This window comes from Ixodes scapularis, unplaced genomic scaffold, assembly GCF_016920785.2.
Source record: "Ixodes scapularis isolate PalLabHiFi unplaced genomic scaffold, ASM1692078v2 PGA_scaffold6__148_contigs__length_123643588, whole genome shotgun sequence".
NCBI lineage: Eukaryota > Metazoa > Arthropoda > Arachnida > Ixodida > Ixodidae > Ixodes > Ixodes scapularis.
In genome coordinates, this window is record NW_024609881.1 from 110,362,104 (window position 1) to 110,381,689 (window position 19,586).

General features: G+C 47.2%; 1 protein-coding gene across 2 annotated transcripts; it reads left to right on the forward strand.

Moving 5' to 3' along the window:
• Positions 1-6,028: 6,028 nt before the first annotated feature.
• On the forward strand, positions 6,029-19,312 carry LOC115311910. 2 transcript variants are annotated; one of them, XM_040216867.3, is made up of 14 exons: positions 6,030-6,155; positions 10,628-10,816; positions 11,472-11,693; positions 11,780-11,851; positions 12,395-12,478; positions 12,720-12,836; positions 14,006-14,220; positions 15,253-15,412; positions 16,419-16,529; positions 17,145-17,212; positions 17,419-17,473; positions 17,682-17,736; positions 17,948-18,002; positions 19,245-19,311. In XM_040216867.3, exons 1-10 carry the CDS (start codon positions 6,140-6,142, stop codon positions 17,180-17,182), a joined length of 1,224 nt encoding a protein of 407 aa, XP_040072801.1. In that variant the 5' UTR covers positions 6,030-6,139; the 3' UTR covers positions 17,183-17,212; positions 17,419-17,473; positions 17,682-17,736; positions 17,948-18,002; positions 19,245-19,311. The 2 variants fall into 2 exon arrangements, with proteins under 2 accessions (XP_040072800.1, XP_040072801.1); XM_040216866.3 differs by lacking the exon at positions 17,145-17,212 and having other exon boundaries at positions 6,029-6,155; positions 19,245-19,312.
• Positions 19,313-19,586: the final 274 nt, after the last annotated feature.

Here is a 19,586-nt window from a genome sequence, read left to right on the forward strand (position 1 = left end):
CGGATCGCCGTATTTTTTTGGAAAAGAAGTGCGTGATAGAACCCGGCCGACGAGACAAGGATCGTCACGATTCCCATTCTCTCTCCTCCTCGCTACGTCCCGTCAAGCTGGTGAACCGAAGCGAGGAGGAGAGAAACGAAACCGCTTCTCCTCATTTTCGAATTCTCCCGGTGGACAGTTACGTCAAAGAACTCGCTTGATCGCGCCCTTCTTTTCCAAAAGTACGGCCATCCGTTTGAGATATCGATATACGAGTGATGTTTTCGAGTTCGTAGCGTCCGGTTCAACACTTCTGCAGCCTTACTTTGCGAAATCCAAATTTTGGTTCAATATCCCTTTTATCTACTTTAGCACCCGTAACATCTGGCGTGCCTCATGCAGGGAACGGTGCTTGGTCCGTTAATTTTCCTCATCTACATCAACGATCTTCCTCTTCAGGTATCTTCACCCATGTGCCTAGTTGCCGACGACTGTGTCCTTTACCGAAAAATAGCACACCCTGATGACTCTTTAATCCTACAGAATGACCTCGACCTAATTCAGAGCTGGTGTACTAACTGGCAGATGACGCTTAACGTCAGCAAATGTAAATGGATGCGCTTCTCTCGTTCCTCTTTTCAAACCTTTCCTGCTGATTTTCTTAATGACATCCCTCTGCAACCCACGGATATGTATAAACACCTCGGCGATCTTCTAACTTCAAACCTCTCCTGCGAAAACCATATTAATTCAGTTGTGAGTTCCGCTAACAAAAGCTTGGTTTTCCATCGTCACAATTTCAGATCCGCCCCTTCTCAACTAAACGGCTCCTCTATCCTGCCCTAGTCTGGTCTAAATTAGATTACGCATCTTCAATCTGGCACCCTCATCATGCTACATTAACTGGCGGACTCGACAAGCGGACCGGACAGTGACCCTGGACGACGATGTTCCCATGACGCGGTGTGGATGACCACCGCTGGGACTCGGAGAAGCTGCTGTGGCAGCGGACTCTCCCCCGGTCTCGCTGATGACCGTCCCCCGATCCCGAAAACCCCCCAAGGCAATGAGTGAGTGAATAAACCCTTTTGCCGAGAGCGCAGTATTGCAGTGTCATATTCATCCGGAGACAGGGTCTGAGCGAATCGGAGCTAGAAGATGCCCGCATAAACTGGCGCCGCAACGTGGGGCCTGATTTTTGATCAAAGCATTCCGATTTCTAACCTGTTTCCGGTTGAGTTGGGGCACTGTTTCGCGCTCTTTTTGGGGGTCATCTTTGTCGCGGGAGCGCCGCACGAAGATTCGTTGCGGGAGCGCCGCACGGAGGCTCTGACATTATCGCCTGTCTGACTAGGAGGCGCGGATTTTGACCGCTGTTTTAAGGGATTAACCCTTTTCCCCAGCCTGTCAGGAATTTACTTATCCCCCGTTACGAGAAGCGCCATGAGTATTTGCTGTCCAGCGCACCGTTGGATGCTGGCAGGTTGATCCTGCTACGCAAGAGCGCTGTGTGCGTCGAAATTACCGCACCCCGCGAGGCCTGTAGCGTCGGGCGTCCCCCCACCTACGCCTCCGGCCGTCCACGTCTGCTGGGAAAGATGCCGGCTCACGGTTTGGGGGATGTGATGCGCCTAACCGCCTTTGCTCGCGTATCGATGTATTGTTTTGGACCACTTGTTACCGATCGGACGCGTTAGAGAGGCATCGCTCCGGGTGGAGAACGCACCCATTGCGGATGGCGGTTGCATGGACTGTGTTTGGAAATTATTCCCGCATTGCATTTTGTCCGGGAGGAGACTAGCGTCTCGGTTTGATCCCATGCTAGCTCCCAGTTGGCCTTGCTTGAGCTGTCGGCGCGGTTTTGAGCGTCGTTGGTTGACAGCGTTTTAAGGTACGGATACGCTCTTGTGGTTCCGACCAAGATCGCTTTGAACGAGTACCTTGTGGCCAGAGGCTACATTTAGGGGCTGAGCCCACTAAATTGTGCCGGATACGCGATGTCTGGTGCGTAGACATCGAAATCCCGAAAGCCACAGAGTTTCCGTGTTCACTTATCAGTGGCTGTGCGTGTGTAATGCTTCGTGGAGTCCAGTGTGACGCGATGGGCATGACCCGTGCGTATCTGGTTGTAGAGTTGTGAGGTTGATCCCGTTTGATTGTGCGCACAGTTGGTTCCGGATCCTCACACCGCCATATCGACGGTTGAGCCTCGAGGCGGGAGTTACTCTTTATTTCGTTTTCTCCGTTTCCGGAGGAGCGGCGGCCAGCGCGCGCTTTGCGCTGCCGCCGGATACGGTTCTCAGCCGTGCTTGGGTTCGCGTTGGGACGCGAGGGCGTAAAGAGCGTAATTGGTCGTGCAGAGACCTGGGTTAGAGATAAATTATAAATTTAGGGGAGAAAAGACAGCTAGGTGAGGAAAGAGCTGGGCTCGTGCAGTGAAAACCTGCACGAAGGGAGTGGCGGTCTTGCGATGATGTGACGAGTTGTTCATAGTTTTATCCTGTACAGATGCGCGGTTGGCCCGGGAAAATGTACGGTTCACGTCGGCGGGTACGTGCCCGGGAAGCCTAGAAATTATGGCAGCGGCATGGCCGTCGGCGGCCTATAACTGTTGTGCGTTCGGTCAGCCCGTCGCTGTACTAACTGCAGCCTTTGCATGAATGGGTAGCGGGTGTTGGCAGGCGGCGGTAAATGCTGTAGACACTTCGACGCTGCGGAAACTGTTTATGCAGAGCAAATATAGTTTATTAGCTCGTCCATTCCCAAGACCGGCCGGTTAGATTATTTGGCATTTTGGTATCGCGCTCGTTGCGCGGAAGTTGAGAGGTGCGCGTGTGGGATACTTACATTGTTCGAACCCTGCCTGTCCTTACAGTCGCAAGAAGACTTTTCAGTCATGCGGCGTGTTGACTTGGCTGGGGGCGAGCTTTGTGCGTAACCTACTGCGTTTGTGTGTGGACACCTTGCTCGACTCGAGAACGTTGAAGAGTCGCGAGACGCGTTGACGGCGTACCTGTATTGCTCGATCCCGGCCGGCCTTGACATCAGCTGGAAGACTTTTTAGTTATGCGGTGTCGGGGTTTGGCCGGGGGAGAACTCTAACGTGCGTCGATGCGCTTATCGCGGTTGTCGAGCCCGTGCGGGGTTCGGTGCGGACCGCCGTTACGCGCTCGTCGCTCCTGTTGGGTGGTCGCCTCCGAGCAGTGAAGCGGTAACGTCTGGTACATGCCCAAACGTTACAGACATAGCCGTGTAAATAGGCTGTCCAATGAGATCTGCTGTTCGCACGATCCAGGTACTGTTCCCTTTGTACTGGTGTAAGTGGCCGGTACCACGGAACAACGGCCTCTCAGTAATGTGATTACCCCTTCTGATGAAGGCGTGCTGCGTAGCTTGACTGTAGCGTGTTTGTAGCTCCGGTAGCGTGAACGCCGAGTGCATGAGTGCCCGTCATGGGTTGTTGGCAGCGTGTTTTTTTTCGAGTCGCACCTCGCGAACGCGACTGGATTTGTGACCGTTTCTGTTTTACGGAAGGTTATTCTTAGTTTTTGAGGTTTTGTGCGTTCTTCGCGAATGTGTTGGAGATTAATAATCTTGTCGGAGGTGTGCGGTTCTGACGCTCTGGTAGATTGCTTACTGTTTTAAAAGAATGGGGTTGTGTTTGATAGGAGCAAATGTTGTATAGCGGGCGTATGTACGATTTAAGTATGCATTGAGTGCTCATACTTTTTAGTTAAGGAATGGTTTTCCACTTAAGTACCTCATGAACGTGCAGCGTGATGTTCTTGATGATTGCCTGCCTGCTAGTATTGAGATGAAGAGTTTCGTTTTTATTTCGTGGCATGTCCAACGATCGAAAGATTTTGGTTTCGTCGCGCTGTCTGATATAGCGTGCCGCTATTCGTTTTTGCGCGATTCGCTGTCTGCTACATTAGGGACGGAAGCGAACTTTAAGAGCCGGCGTGTTGTGTGTGCCTGAGTGCCCGTCCGTGTTGTGAGCTGTGGTGCTCCGGACCAGTTCGTGGACCGTGCTCCGTCGGTGACGAGCTTCCCAGTGAATGGACGTTCACCGCTGACCTGCTTGGTTTGATGCCATCATCATCATCGAGGGTGCTCGTCGTCATCGGTGACACTCAGCTGAACGAGCTCCCTGCCAAGGGTCCTGGGGACCACGCAACCTCAGGCCCCCCGGGGTCCGAGCCTTGAGGGAGGGGAGGTATGGGGACCCTCTCCCTGGCTCCTCCGCTCTCCGTGACCTTGCCGGTCCCCGCCGCTGTATTGTCGGGCGCTCCTTCGTTCCCCGTGACCTTCCCGTTTCCTGTCGCCGTCCTGTCGCGGAACGTCTGAGCTCTCCGGGAGGAACGGGGCAAGCGCCCCCTCACCCAGCGCTGACGTCGGAGGGTCGACTCGCAGCAAGGTTCCCGATTGGACGGTCGGCGGGACAAGGACTTGGGAAGGTCTTAAAAAGGGGAACGGAGACAAAGGAAGGGAGCTTGGGCTGCCGACTAGACAAGGGACCGGTCACGGAGGCGAGCTCGGACGGCGCTGGACGCTGGCGCGGAGAATGCGGGCACTACGTCGAGGGGCGGACTCGACAAGCGGACCGGACAGTGACCCTGGACGACGATGTTCCCATGACGCGGTGTGGATGACCACCGCTGGGACTCGGAGAAGCTGCTGTGGCAGCGGACTCTCCCCCGTTCTCGCTGATGACCGTCCCCCGATCCCGAAAATCCCCCAAGGCAATGAGTGAGTGAATAAACCCTTTTGCCGAGAGCGCAGTATTGCAGTGTCATATTCATCCGGAGACAGGGTCTGAGGGAATCGGAGCTAGAAGATGCCCGCATAAACTCAGATTATGTGGGTCGCTACCTGATCGACGCCCGATCGGGACGTGCCTCGCTCGCTCCCCAAGAAGTCACCCACACAGTGCGTGTTCAAAAGAGTTTACTCAAACTCACGTCGTTGAAGATCCGCTCGTCGCTGTTGTCCCGATGACCTCCCTGACCGGTCCCTTTCGAAGTCGCCAGCCAAAGACCCCTTCCTTTGTCTCCGTTCCCCTTTTAAGACCTTCCCAAGTCCTTGTCCCGCCGACCGTCCAATCGGGAACCTTGCCGCGAGCCGACCCTCCGACGTCAGCGCTGGGTGAGGGGGCGCTTGCCCCGTTCCTCCCGGAGAGCTCGGACGTTCCGCGACAGGACGGCGACAGGAAACGGGAAGGTCACGGGGAACGAAGGAGCGCCCGACGGTACGGCGGCGGGGACCGGGAAGGTCACGGAGCGCGGGGGAGCCAGGGAGAGGGTCCCCACACCTCCCCTCCCTCAAGGCTCGGACCCCGGGGGGCCTGAGTCGGCGGAGGGTGGACGGTCCCCGGCCAGGAACTCCTCCAGCTCCGCCATCACCGTGTCCTCGGCGGGCGGAGGCGGAGGCGGGAGGGGTTCGGCCGGGCCGGCGAGTGGCACCAGCGGGGGCGGCAACGTGTCCGAGACCGCGGTGGCGGCGGTCGCAGCGGTAGAGGCAGCGGCGGTGGAGGCTGCAGAGGTGGCCCCCTCCTCAGGAAGCTCCAGGGCCGCCGGCGCCAGGAGGTCGGGCCGGTCCCCCTGGAGGAGCCGCAGCGCCGCCTCGACGCACGTGGGGGGGGCCCACCGCCCTCAGCAGCTCCTGGTGGCGTGGGCTGGCCTCGTGGGTCTCGCGGTGAACCACCGGCACCCGGCAGAGCCACCCAGACAACACACAATATCCCCAGGATATCCCTACAAGCTCCCAACCTACTGCTCGGGATATGACATCCCCAGTATGTCCCTAGGAGATTCCTATCGGTGCATCGTCTCACGTACCCACCAGATATTCTAGGGAGATCAAACGAGGATATGAAAAACGTACTTTATTTTCGTATTTGTTTAGACGCACAAAACACGTTAAATAAATACAATTTCAGCAATAATAAACATCTTAATCAATTTATTTTGTAGACCTTTAGCTGGAATAGTGTTTAAGAATTTTACTTTGAAATACGCAACTAGTGCCGGTGTATGAACGCTAGCGTTTTGCCGGTCGCCATCTTTATTGAGAACTCGCGCGCGCGCTGTTTGTTCGTCGTCACCGTGCTCGTCGTCATAGCTTGTTCACTCGTCGTTGGAAGAATTTGCAACTCTAAATAATGAACGACACCCACGGTATGGATCGTATACGTTCTATGCTCACTGTTTTAAATGTCTTGCATGAATTTGGATTTTGCATTTCTTGATGTGCTGTAGCGAGTAAACGGTCGGTACCTCATAGCCTCGCACTGTTTGGTAATTCGGACAATTTATAAAGGCATTTCGGTCCAAACGGGCACTTAAAATCGACCTCTGGGCTTCAGTCTTTGAGTTAGTTGACGAACAGAGACATAATAAGGATTGTGAGGATTGCAATTTGGGCAAAAGGCCGGATTGAGTGTTGACTCTATGCACTGTTTTTCAGTCTTCTAGAATTCATTTGGTGTCATCAAAACTCTTAGTGTCGTGGAAAATGTGTGTTTGGGGCTACAAATTATCAGGAAAATGTTCGTGCTTCTCGATATCCTATCTTGGTAATGTAAAAAAAAAAAAAAAAAAAAGACGCCGAAGGCGTGCTTGGGCTGTGGCTCGCTGTGTGTGCGACAGCCAGCGCGTTGGTCACGCGCATTTTTTTTTTTCGTAGTGTCTAGAGCACGACTGGTCGTGGTCTAGAATATCGTCCGACGGCACTCTTGCAGAGCGTTCAAGTGCTGTCCGACGGTACTCCACTCGCGCGTTCAAGTGCCGTCCGAAAGTCTCGTATAAAACAAGTGGTAGGATCTCTGTCTCATAAGCAAGTGGTCCCGGGTTCGTTCCCCAGTGCGGGCCTACTTTTTTGTTTTTGTTTTCTCGAAAATTTTATTTTGCCGACGCATTTGGCGATATTTACATTTATTTACGATTAACACAGGAAAAGCGAACGTTGTCGTCGAAACTTCGCTGAACGAAACGGTATGGGGCTTCATTTCCGGAGGTGCATCGGGTACAGCGGAACTTGGTCAGCCGGCAAACCAAATGGGTCAATAGTTTTGTAATTAGCTGCCGCATACTGTCGCCGCGAAGCGGCGTGAACGCAAGCCGGCCGGGGGGGGGGGGGGGGGGGAGGGGGGGGGGAGGGGGGGGGGGGAGGAGGGGGAGGGAGGGAGGGAGGGGAGGAGGGAGGAGGAGGAGAGAGGAAGAGTAGGGGGGGGCTGTAGACGAGCTTTTCAGTGATATACGCACCATCCTACTTTTTCGGATGGCACTTGCAATGTAGGCGCGATTGGAGTGCCGTCGGACGGCACTGTAGACACAGCCCTTGTATTTTACCCCTATGAGCATGTTTGATGATATTAATATGGGAAGAAGTTGATGATCGCTTTTTCGTGCTGTGTCGCGGTCTAAACAGTTTAAGAACGCCTCCAATACAGAATGGAAAAAGTTTAGGAACGCCTCCAAAACAGGAGAAAACATAACTATTTCATAAGTATATATGTACAGTCGGGAGCAAAAGTTTGCGGGGCACGGGAGCGCGTGCCGAAATGCATCGCCGCGCCGTGCAACGGCGCCCCACCGAATTAAGAAGTCGCGTTTTGCGCATGCGCGCCCTTCGTGCTGGCAGTCATGTCTCTTTCGCTCATTTCTGTCCGACTCACTCCTGATAACCGGAGTCAGCACCAGGGGCGCAAGTTGCCGTTTCGCTGGCTGTCATGCCTCGTATCCTCTTCAGCTGCCTCGGCTGCCGCGCTTTGTGACGAAGCGCCTGGTCCCATCCCCCCACGGGAGCTCCGTCACAAAGCGCGGCGGCTGAGGAGGCTGAAGCAGACGCGCAGCATGACAGCCAGTAAGCGCTGGCTCGCGCCCCTGGCGCCGACTCGTGTTATCAGGAGTGCGTCAGAAAAAAACGAGCGAAAGAGGCATGATAGCGAGCACGAAAGGCGCGCATGCGCAAAGCGCTGCTTCTTGGTGCGACGGCGCGCCGTCGAACGGCGCGGCGATGCATTTCGGCACGCGCTCCCGTGCCCCGCAAACTTTTGCTCCCGACTGTACATACATACCAGATTCCACGACAGAACATTATCGAAATATGTAGCTGCGCTTTTACGACCGTCTCCAAAGGCTGTTGAAGGCCTTATATAAATCATTGTATCATCCGTGACTTTCAGGTACGTCCTTAGCCAAAAGGTTTGAAAACCAGATAATCTTTGCCCATTGCAGCAGTGCAGCTGCAGTAATCATAGGCTTTATTTCTAGATTTAGAACGAAGCTGCTGCATGTATACATTTCATGTTATTGAGGTGTCTCATGTCGTGTGTGAATATCCAGCCATTAAGGATGTATTTTTGTTTCATTTACAGACAATGCCAAAATCAAAACGTACCCTACGGCGTCATATTTCTAATGCAGTCAGAGATAGTGTCAACTTAGTTACAGCGTCAATTTTTGACAATGAGCTCTCCCTGCAAACAAACCCTGTCCTGTCAAACCCTGTCTTGTCAAACCCTCAGAGAGGTTATCTGAATGCTGCACTCTCCTCCGAGTCAGAGACGTGCTCTGAGCAGGAATCGAGTGAAACAGGCGATCCCTCTTCACAAGACCAACTGGGGTCCATCTCGGATGATTCTTGCATATCCTTTGACTCTAGGGAACAGCAGTTTTCTGCTGACATAAACCACATCACTGAGGAACTGGTGCCAAGCACATCTGTATCAGTGAGTGCTACACAGAAGAATAGTGTTGAGAGCTTCAAAACAATGCTCCAGACATGGGCTATAAGACACAATGTAACTCATGAGTGCTTGACAGATCTTTTGAAGGTTCAGCGCACACACCCTTGCTTTGCAGAGCTGCCAGGGTGCTCTAGAACCCTTCTTCAAACACCTAGAATGTGTATGGGCATTGTGAACATAGGTGGCGGCCAGTACTGTCATTTTGGTCTCGCTACTCAACTTCAGCAAAGCCTTGAGAATGTCCAACACTTTCCCGGAGTTCTGAATTTGCACATCAACATTGATGGACTTCCCTTGAGGAAAAGTACAAAAGAACAGTTTTGGCCAATTCTTTGCCAGGTGGTTAACTGTGGACCAGGCATACCATTTCCAGTTGGTGTGTTCTATGGGCATTCAAAGGCTCTGAAAGCAAATGAATTCCTACAACCACTCGTAGATGACTTAAACGCGGCACTTGACTCCGGCGTGACCATTAGGGATGTGACCGTCCAAGTGAAGCTTACAGCATTAGTGTGTGATGCTCCAGCTAGAGCCTACATCCTACATATCAAAGGTCACTCGGGCTACTCAAGTTGCAGTAGGTGCACTACTGAGGGAGTCTCGCTTGGTAGGATGTGCTTCCCCGAGTTAGACGCCCCTTTAAGAACAAATGACAGTTTCAGGAGCCATGTTGATGAGGGTCATCACACTGGTGTGAGCATACTTGAGAAACTACCAATTGACATGGTAGCACAAGTCCCGCTTGACTACATGCATTTGGTGTGCATTGGTGTCGTGCATAAGCTGATGAGGGTCTGGTTTAAAGGACCAAAAGCCTGTCGGATGGGGTCAAATGTAAAGGATGAGCTCTCCACCAAAAGCGAAGCACTGCGGCATTTTGTTCCATCAGATTTTAGTCGTCGGCCTCGAAGTTTTTGGGATATGGAGATGTGGAAAGCAACGGAATTCAGACTTCTTCTGCTGTACACTGGTCCTGTGATCTTTCCATCCACAGTTCGATCAGACCTTCAGGCAAACTTTATGATTCTCCATTGTGCCATAACAATCCTGGCTTCACCAAGGCTTTCAAAGGAGCTTGTTGATTATGCTGAAAAGCTTCTGCGTTACTTTGTGGAGACCTGCAAGTCACTGTTTGGAACCGAATTTATTTCATACAATGTTCATGGGCTCTTGCACTTGGCAAATGATGTCAGGGCACACGGTCATTTGGACAGGTGGAGTGCCTTTGCATTTGAAAACTACATGCAAAACTTCAAAAAGAGTTTGAGGAAACCAGAAAAGCCACTAGAACAACTCTGCAACAGGCTAGCAGAAAAAAAAAATGCCGTTGCTTTCAAGGACAAGATCCGACCAAGCGAATCAATAAAATTTTCCGGGAAGCATGAAGACTTTCCACTGCCATCACACTGTCGGAGCCCTCAGTACAGAAAAGTCGACATTCCAGGAAGGTTCTGTATTGCAACAAACAAACGAGACAACACATGTACACTTCTGGATGGTGGCATCATAGAGGTTCACAGCATTGCATTTTCATGCTTGTCCAAGAAGCCAGTGCTTGTTGGAAGGAGGTACTCTGTAGTAGAGGATCTGTACACATATCCATGCCGGTCGTCGCTTCTTAATATTTCTCTAGTTTCTTGCCCACACACAGTGTCATCATGGCCCCTACAAGATGTGGCGTTCAAATGTGTTCGACTGCCTCTGGGTGACAAGTTTGCAGTCTACCCACTGTTGCATCTCAATTGAGCTATGTTAGACGAGTTCTGGGATGCTATGTTTGGCTTTGCTGTTACCTTTTCCCAAAGGCCACAGGAGCGACGATGTCGCTGCTGACGTGTCCGATTGGTTAGAGTTGCGCACTGGTAGATGTCTTAAAATGCAACATTTCATCTTTCTCAGAGAAACCATTTATTATCGCAAAGTTTCCCGATGAAGAGAATGGTGTGGCACTCATACATGAGAGCTGGTTAGACGGGGACATCTGCTATTGGCCAAAGGACACTGGAAAGATTCAATCCTTGGTCAAAAACGGTGAGCAGCCGACGTCCGAGTGGCGGCGACTTCGATGCATTCCCATTGGATGGTTTGGTGAGTATTTACTCATAGATTCATAGATTATTCCATTTCCACTTAGTGTTATCAGTCACTGTGAGGCTAACAATTTATTTTATCTTGAATCAAGTCTGTATTAGCACAGATGCCAACTGGATGAATATGTTTCTTATGGGTTTTTTTTGCCGCACCCGTGCACATGCTTTCACGAATGAAGCAATAAACTGTTTTTTTTATAATACTTAAAACAGAGTTTTAATAAGGCAGACTTGTGCCTACAAAATAAAAACAAAACAATTAACCCATACATCCTTTGACGGTGGTGGCACTACGCAGCCACGTGAAGTCCCTTTTGTAACCGCACTGCCTCCTGGCAGATTCGGTCTAGAAAGTTCGGTCCTCAAACATTCTGATCCCCAAGAAATGGTAAGATTTTCGATTTTACTAGAACATTACAGCAATGGGAAGAGGTAAAACGATAGCAGGTTTCAGGATTCGAGCCACGGGCGTGGAAGACGGGTTCATGCTGACTCAGCTGCGCTCGCGTCAACATGTTTGCTGTAGGCACTTTTAATTGGGGGCTTTTCTTGGTACAAGATATATAATGCCAAATTTGAACATGATGTATAACCATTGCATATACTTACGGCCTTTATGGAGCGACATCTAACTGCCATTCAATATTCTTCAGCATCATATGACCATGCACGGAAAAGGCTTCCTGAGGCTGAGGAGTTGTCAGACCTCTACAGTGAGATTGAACAGCCGAAGAGGCGGCGTAGGCGAGCCAGGCGCTATAGCACGGACTCAGACTCTGATGACAGCTACCAGTTTGCTGTATCCTTACCACTGCCATCGCCACCAGCATCTGCCTCGCCGTTGCATCCAAAGCAACGTCCTGATCGTAACACAGGTGACATAATTTTGTAAGCAACCGAAAATTAACCAAGTGTAACAGTTAATAGTCTTTTTTAATCACTGATTTTTTTTTTCTTGTAGAGCTACTAAACCGATCAACTCTATGTGGTACTCAAGACAGGAGCCACAACCAGGTCACAAAGGCCCGTCTAGGTCATTATTGCTTTTTATTTAATCCAAAAAATTGCCTTAGTTAAATGGATTTGCACGTTGTATATCCTATGATTAATGCAGCACAATATATTGTTATTTTGTTAACCCAACTCGAAACAGAAACACCCATCTTTAAATTCTTTAGCTACCTTTATGCATAAAGATTGTTGCTGACAATGCATCTAACATACTCCAGAGGTCTGTCTTAATTTGAGTCGGCCTATAGTGTCAAGGAGGTTAGTCATTCCCTTGGGAAAGGTATAGAACGCTTCATGTGACGTGTGCTTTTTTCTTTATAGCATGACATTAAATATTAGTTAAAATATTTTCAGTGTGAATGCATCACGGGAGTATATTTAAAATGCATCACACTATAATAAATGGCATTTTGTGGCCTCTGTTGAAAAGGAGGTTGGCAATGTTGCTTCTGCATTTTTCCAATCTTATCAACTTCATTGTATCATGGCATGAATGCTGAGATTCAAGACGTCATGATTTGCTTTAGAAAGGTAAAAAGTTTCTTTTTCTTTGTTTGGCATGTAGATCAGTTCAGGAGACACAAGACTGCCAGATCAGAGTCAGCTCTTCAGTGCAGAGATCCTCAAGCAAGTGACAGCGCCATGCCAAGTCTGTATTGGACTGGCCTTATAACCCTTCCGCTGTTGGCCTTCATATTTCGTAGAAATATGCGTTTCTACTGTATTCTGATACAGCAACCAATAGTGTGGCCAGATAGGAATTGGGGATGTGATGGAACACAGGTTTAGTAACTGCCGAGGCAAACAGACAGCTGCAACAAAAGAAACTACAGATAGAATTTAAATAGAGCTAACTAAAACTATGGTCATTTTGTTTGTTTTCTTTGCAGGCTGTTCCACAGCAGGAAGTGATTTCAGGGCAGGAACCCCCCATTTTAGTGCTGCAACAGGGTTGGTGCCACTCCAAAATGAGCCTCAGGCAACTCGTTCCGATCATGTCACTCCAAGTAAGCAAAATGAGAACTTGCTGTTGCTGTAGCTCCTTTGTGTTCTGAGGATTTGCAGTCATCTAGGCCATAGCACCATAAAAGTTAAAGATTATTAATTAGTCTATCCCAGCCATGCCCTGCTATATAATATCTTTCTGCTCAGTCAAGGTTTTACAGGTATTGTCTACCCGGCCATGTCCTGCTTTATTAAAGGAGCTGTGCAACAGTTTCAGTGCTTTGCTTAACTAATGTGGAAGTTGGTGTCTCGGCATTTCTGAAGTAAAGAACAAAAAAAACGCATTCGCCTGCATGCCCTAGTTTTAATTTTAAAAATGGACAAAGATTGAGGTTTTCGGCGCCTCTCAACTCATTCACTATCTTCCGAGTCAAGTGCACTGTGACGTCAATGGGAAGGCGCGGGGTTCCGGTGAAGCTCTCTTTAGAGCCATCAGTGAGCGGCGAGAACTCATCCGCTTGCTCGTGACCACGTGCTGACGCGCGCAGAGCGAACAATATGGTGAGAGGAGGAAAGTTTCATCACTACCCATCCCGCCATGTCCCCCTCCCCCTCCGGCTTCTGGCGGCTGTTCGCGGTACCAGGTAGAGCCGACGGTTTTGTGGACCTTGGATAGATGGCGCCACTAAAGCTCCATATAATAAAAGTTTTGTCGATGATACGAGGGTTTTGGCGCATTTATATTTATGTTGGAACAACAAGATTTATAGAAAAGTTACCTTTTATCGAGCAGGTATTCGCACAACTTTCTATCTTTCTACAAGATTCCCCATTGACGTCATGCCGCGTGTTTCTCATGGCCGCCTCAAGCGGCTGCAGTTCAGAAACATCTTGATTGTGGTATCAGAATACTTTTACCTTCGAACAAAAGATTCCTTCGTACCAAATTTGCAGCAAAAAGTGGAACTGAGAAAACTGCATTCAAACATTGAACTCTTTTACTTTGTCACTGCCTCACAATCTGTTGAAAATATTTTATATCAACGGAACTATTTGGCACATAGTTATGAAATTTAGTGTACGGGTGTATAATTAGTTTCTAAAACCAAAAACCTCGAAATTTAAAACGGAATTTTTTCAAAAAAATTTTGAAACTTAGGCCCATGTCCCCTCTTAAGCTTTTCCAGCTCTTCACTGACTTTCAAAAAATTTAAACCCCTCATTGTTACAGATTTTTTCAAGGAGATCTTGCGCCTACTGCACATCATCCAATTCAAGCTGAATGAACATGCACTGAAGTTAGAGTTGCTAACCAACCTGGTCTCGAACAGCAACGACGAGAACATTCTTGTCTCAGGCGAATCCTTTGGGCCCTTCAATGAACTCGCAACGTTTTTAGACTTTGATGCTTCTGTGGCAAGCTCCGAAGAGAAAAAAAAACGGCTGGTGAGTCTACTTATATAACTTAAGTCTGCTCTTCGACTGCTATTGACAATTTACCCTATATAAAGTGAATAGCCACCTGCACTAACCTTCATTTTAACATATTTGTAAGCACTAAAAACATATCTGCACAGTAGGAGCGTTAAACGGGTTAGAGCAGTTTTAATCAATAGGCCAATTATGGTTTTAGTGGCTTTGAGTATACTGCACGTGGCATACAAGTGAACAAAAATGCACCTTGTGCATGAGAATGTTAGCACGAGCTCGTAAAATATGAGAATATAAAGAAAAGAAGGCATGCTCAATGGGAAATGCCAAGAATGCTCAAGAAGTGCGCTTTCAGAATGCACCATGAGTAGTGGATACATGGCCAACTAGCGGACAATCTTGCTCACTGTATTGATTGTATTTATTTTAGGGTCCAGCTCTATTGATTCATAGCTTTCATTTTGTAAGATTATGCTGAAATAATGTACGTTAACAGCCGACGACCAGACTCGAGGTTCTGCAAGGCAGAAGATCCTCCTCACCATGGGGAAAAAGAAACCGGCAGCAGTGGGCAGGGTAGAAGGGTGGAGAGGAGCAAGCGGGGCAGAAGTGGAAAGCGCGAACTGGTCGTCGGCCTTTAAGCAAGAAAATTATTTTTGAAAGATATTGGGGTGGTTATGCCGGATGTGTAGTCAAGACGGAAGGGCGTTAGTCTCCCATGTTTGCTACTTGGAAGAGACCTTGTGTCCATTCATTCCGCTAGTAGATTGTGCAATCGCTTCATCTTTTGCCTAGCAGCTAACATTGAAGCAGATGGATCGACTACTATTTGTAATGTGAATGCATTGCAGTGTAGCGGAAAAAGCAGTGGTGAACTAGAATACCTTGGGCTTACAATTCAAATAAAGTCAGAAACTGAACTTTTATGGGAAGTAAAACAACCATAGAACTCCTATTTTAGACAATTTTAAACTTATAGCTGAATACTAATATGGGGTGGAATTCCGTAGTTTTTCATGCTGAAATTACATGGTTGTTCAATGTCAGATGGTCTCCTGGGGCAAGTACGGGGGTTCTTCTGGACCTGACATGACAAGGAGAATTCTCGTTGGACTGCTTTCCGACGACATCGCTGTTCAGTACAGCTTCAAGGGGGGTAAAGGCAAGCGCAAGTTTAACGAACTCGCCTGCTGGGAAATCATTAAAGGTAGGCCTTTCAAAACCATCTTTTCCATTGTGTTAGTATGTATATTAACAGTAAGCGTGCACAATATGAATGCCAATTTACCTGCAAATGTGAATGCTTTGTTACGGAAGTGTTGCTGTTGTGCTTTTAAGCAGGATTCACACAAGGGACAAGTCCCCACCAACTGTGGGGAATGTGTACCGCTTTACGAAAACGTCGCCCTTTCCTGCACTAGCGTGGTGACATTGGCACTTCTCCGGGGATGGAAGAGCATTTTATTGGGCGGCATGAATGATACCCGCTTGATGATGGAAGTCGTCATGCTTAGTGGTGTTTGGTTAGTTCATCTGACAGCATGACACAGCATGTTCTCTAGGGTGAGAATGGCTGCAGCAAAATCGGTGCTGAGAGGAGCCGACAAATTTGCTTCTCAAGCTCCCCGTTTGGTTTCCCGACACTGTGAGGGAGAGGCTAGATGGGATAGAGCACTGCATATGCTACTGAAGGTAGCAGGGTTGCGCATTCCTTTAATCAAGGGCTTCGCTGACGGATCGACCCTGTTCCTTGCCTTCTCCAACAAAATTTGCAGACATCCATCAGTTCGAGAGAAATGAGCAAGGCAAGCGCTCTTCGTTGGTCGAAGCTGGTCACGTGTGTGAAATTGTCTACTGGTCACGTGTGTGAAATGTCTACTTGAAATTGTCTACTCGACCTGGGTCGTTTTTAACTAAAAATGCGGCAACTGTATTTGCACCAAGATTTAAGTTTAATAAGACTGTGTTTATAAAACATCCACATTATGTTAATATTAGTCTTAACACTGCACATTTAGTAGTAACAAGGGAAAGAGGTTTTTTTTTTCCCGATTCCCCATGCATTCCCAAACGGAGTTCTGTCTAACGTGGCAGTCGCTGAGATGTCGAACTCAAGTTTGCGCTACTCATTTCCTTCAGGGGCATATATGGTGGTGGCTCTGTGGTTCGGAGGTCCCGACGGCTGTTGACTTCATGCTTTCGTATTGTTTCAGAAACTGTTAAAGCGCAGGGTAAGCTTTCTGGTGCCACGGATTATGATGTCGAACAAACAGTTAAGTCATGGTTGGCCCATTCAAAGGAGAGACTGGACAAAGCAGCCAAAAGTATGTTAAAATATATTTTTTTGATATTAATAATTATTCAATCAACATATTAAATGTGACAAGCATTTAATACAGCTGTGATATTAATCTGTAAACTCATCTTTCAAACATATTTTTTATGACGGATAGTCTTTGGTTTTATCCAGTTAATTACAAGTTAGATTAATGTAAAATACTATTTGCAGAATTATCAGAATCAATGCTTTTAATGTTTTGTAATGGAAACAACAAGAAAGTAGATCTGCAAGAGTATCAAATCATTCTATTTGTTCTTTAAGTGTTAGCTGTATACTGGAACATGTTTGAAAAATAAGTCTCTCAAGCATAAAGACACTATATCGCTATTGTTATTGAATGAATCCTCAAAGTTTACCGGAATACTGATATGCAGTACTGATTAAAAATTGCAGCCCAGCATTACGTGAAAATGTTTCAAAAATTTGTTTCTGGAAATCATTGTTTTGTTTTTAAGTCACTCGTTTTCCAACTGCAACAAAGACAACTTTTGAACCTCATATTAATCAGTTACTTGACAGGTTAGTTCCAAATGTTTCTGGGAACAAAGGGTACAGGGATAGCCCACTAAAGGTTCCTTTGTCCTTCCTTACTTTAAAGAAGTTGGTATGTCTGTGCCACCAAGCCCGACTGCCTAGCATGTCTTCCGCAAGCAGGTAGCTCCAGAGGTAAGGGATGCTTTTGACAGAAACTGCCAATATTTTTGTTTCTCACGCGAGAGTTCTAGTCACTGTGCAATATGTTTATTTGGAGCCAAACAGTCTCAATGGTTATCTATAAGTTGGCAGGTCTATGGAAACGAAATGATTGATGGAGATTAAGTGTTCGGTGATGTTCTGTTTAAAAGTCCTTTCTTCGCTTACTTTCTTTTCAGATTTTGGTGTTACTTCTTCGCCATTAGCCCAATACAGGAGCAGGTAGCTCCAGAGGTAAGGGATGCTTTTGACAGAAACTGCCAATTTTTTTTTTGTTTCTCACGCGAGAGTGCTAGTCACTGTGCAATATGTTTATTTGGAGCCAAACAGTCTCAATGGTTATCTATAAGTTGGCAGGTCTATGGAAACGAAATGATTGATGGAGATTAAGTGTTCGGTGATGTTCTGTTTAAAAGTCCTCTTTCGCTTACTTTCTTTTCAGATTTTGGTGTTACTTCTTCGCCATTAGCCCAATACAGGAGCAGGTAGCTCCAGAGGTAAGGGATGCTTTTGACAGAAACTGCCAATTTTTTTTTTTTGTTTCTCACGCGAGAGTGCTAGTCACTGTGCAATATGTTTATTTGGAGCCAAACAGTCTCAATGGTTATCTATAAGTTGGCAGGTCTATGGAAACGAAATGATTGATGGAGATTAAGTGTTCGGTGATGTTCTGTTTAAAAGTCCTTTCTTCGCTTACTTTCTTTTCAGATTTTGGTGTTACTTCTTTGCCATTAGCCCAATACAGGAGCAGGTAGCTCCAGAGGTAAGTCATGCTTTCGACATTGCTGGCGCTTTTTTCCTCTCGTGAGAGCCCCAGTCACTATAACTCAGCAAACGTTAATAGGGAGACACATTTCCCAAGTATATAACAGTATTGAAGATGGTTGCTCCATCGTCAAACTTTTTAATAAGCCAAAAATTTACATTTTGTATATTTGTTTTGTACTGAGTATAGTATTCACAAGCAAAGCTGAAGTATCCTACTCATACTAATAGAGGGGATACTTATGATGCCTCTGCAACCTCCAAACCCTAATGTTTATTAAGGTGGCGATACAGGCGAGTTGTTTCATGGCAAAAACAAGGAACTGCACAAAAACACAAGACAAGTGGAAGAAGTAGACTGGACAAGTGCTGACTGACAACTAAAAGTTTATTGAAAACACAAAAAACACACGAGCAAAAGAAACCACCATCAAAAACACAAAAGCAATCAAACAACCAAAAAAGCATGCAGTAAAAGCAAGCACGATAGACCATCATCAATGAAAGCTTGAAAATTATAGCTCTTTGTTTTTTTGTTTGTGTTTGCTTTTGGATTTTGGATGGTGGTTGCTTTTGCTAGTGTGTTTTGTGTTTTCAGTGAACTTTAGTTGTCAGTCAACGCTTGTTCCGTCTACTTCTTCCACTTATCCTGTGTGTTTTTTGCGCTGTTTCTTGTTTTCCTAATGTTCAGTTGTAAACGCGAAACATTTCTGGTCGAACCCTGTAAATGTCGATCAGTGGGTCGGTCGTACCACATAAAAACAATATAGCAGGCAAAATATTAGGCTATGGTTATTAGGCAAATTATTTGGCTATGGTTATTAGGCAAATTATTTTCCTAGAACTAGCGGGCAAAAAAGAGTCCGTAATCTAAAGGGAAAAGAATTTCACAACACATAGCTTGCATGTAATCCGCGCCAGTTATGGTACGAATACCAAACAGACGACGGGCGCTGTATATTTTTTTTAGAACCAGAGACGCGCTAAATAATTTATACAGATTCCGCAGAGCAGTTGCACGCACTAATAATACCATTGCCCTAGGTCTTAGGCACGTGGCTATCATCTTAGTGTAAGGCATGAATTTGCAATTATTGTACTAAAACTGTAAAATGGTTTGCATTTCAACGAAAATCTAAGCAGCAATTTCGGCAGATGTTTTTTCAAGTGGTTATATTGACATAAAACCAAGTGTGAGGAAATGTCATTAAGAGTTTTTTTTTTTTTTTTTTTTTTTCAGCGACATCTTTGAAGAATTTTTACGCCTAAGACGTTGTTACTAGTCATACGTTTAATAAAGCAACGTGGGAAAGATCGGTGCACTGTCCTGGTATTTCCTTAAAATGTACTACAGTCATCCGAAAAGATTTGTCACGTGGCTCCATAGGATATGCTGGGACCTCCTTAAAATGTCCTCCAGTCATCCATAAAGATCTGTCATGCAGCTCCTTAGGATATGCTGGGACCTCCTTAAAATGTCCCGCAGTCATCCTTAAAGATTTGTCACGTAACACCCTGGGATAAACTCAAAGTGGCCATTTCGATATCCCGAGAATGTCCCTGGATTATCTTTGCATATATT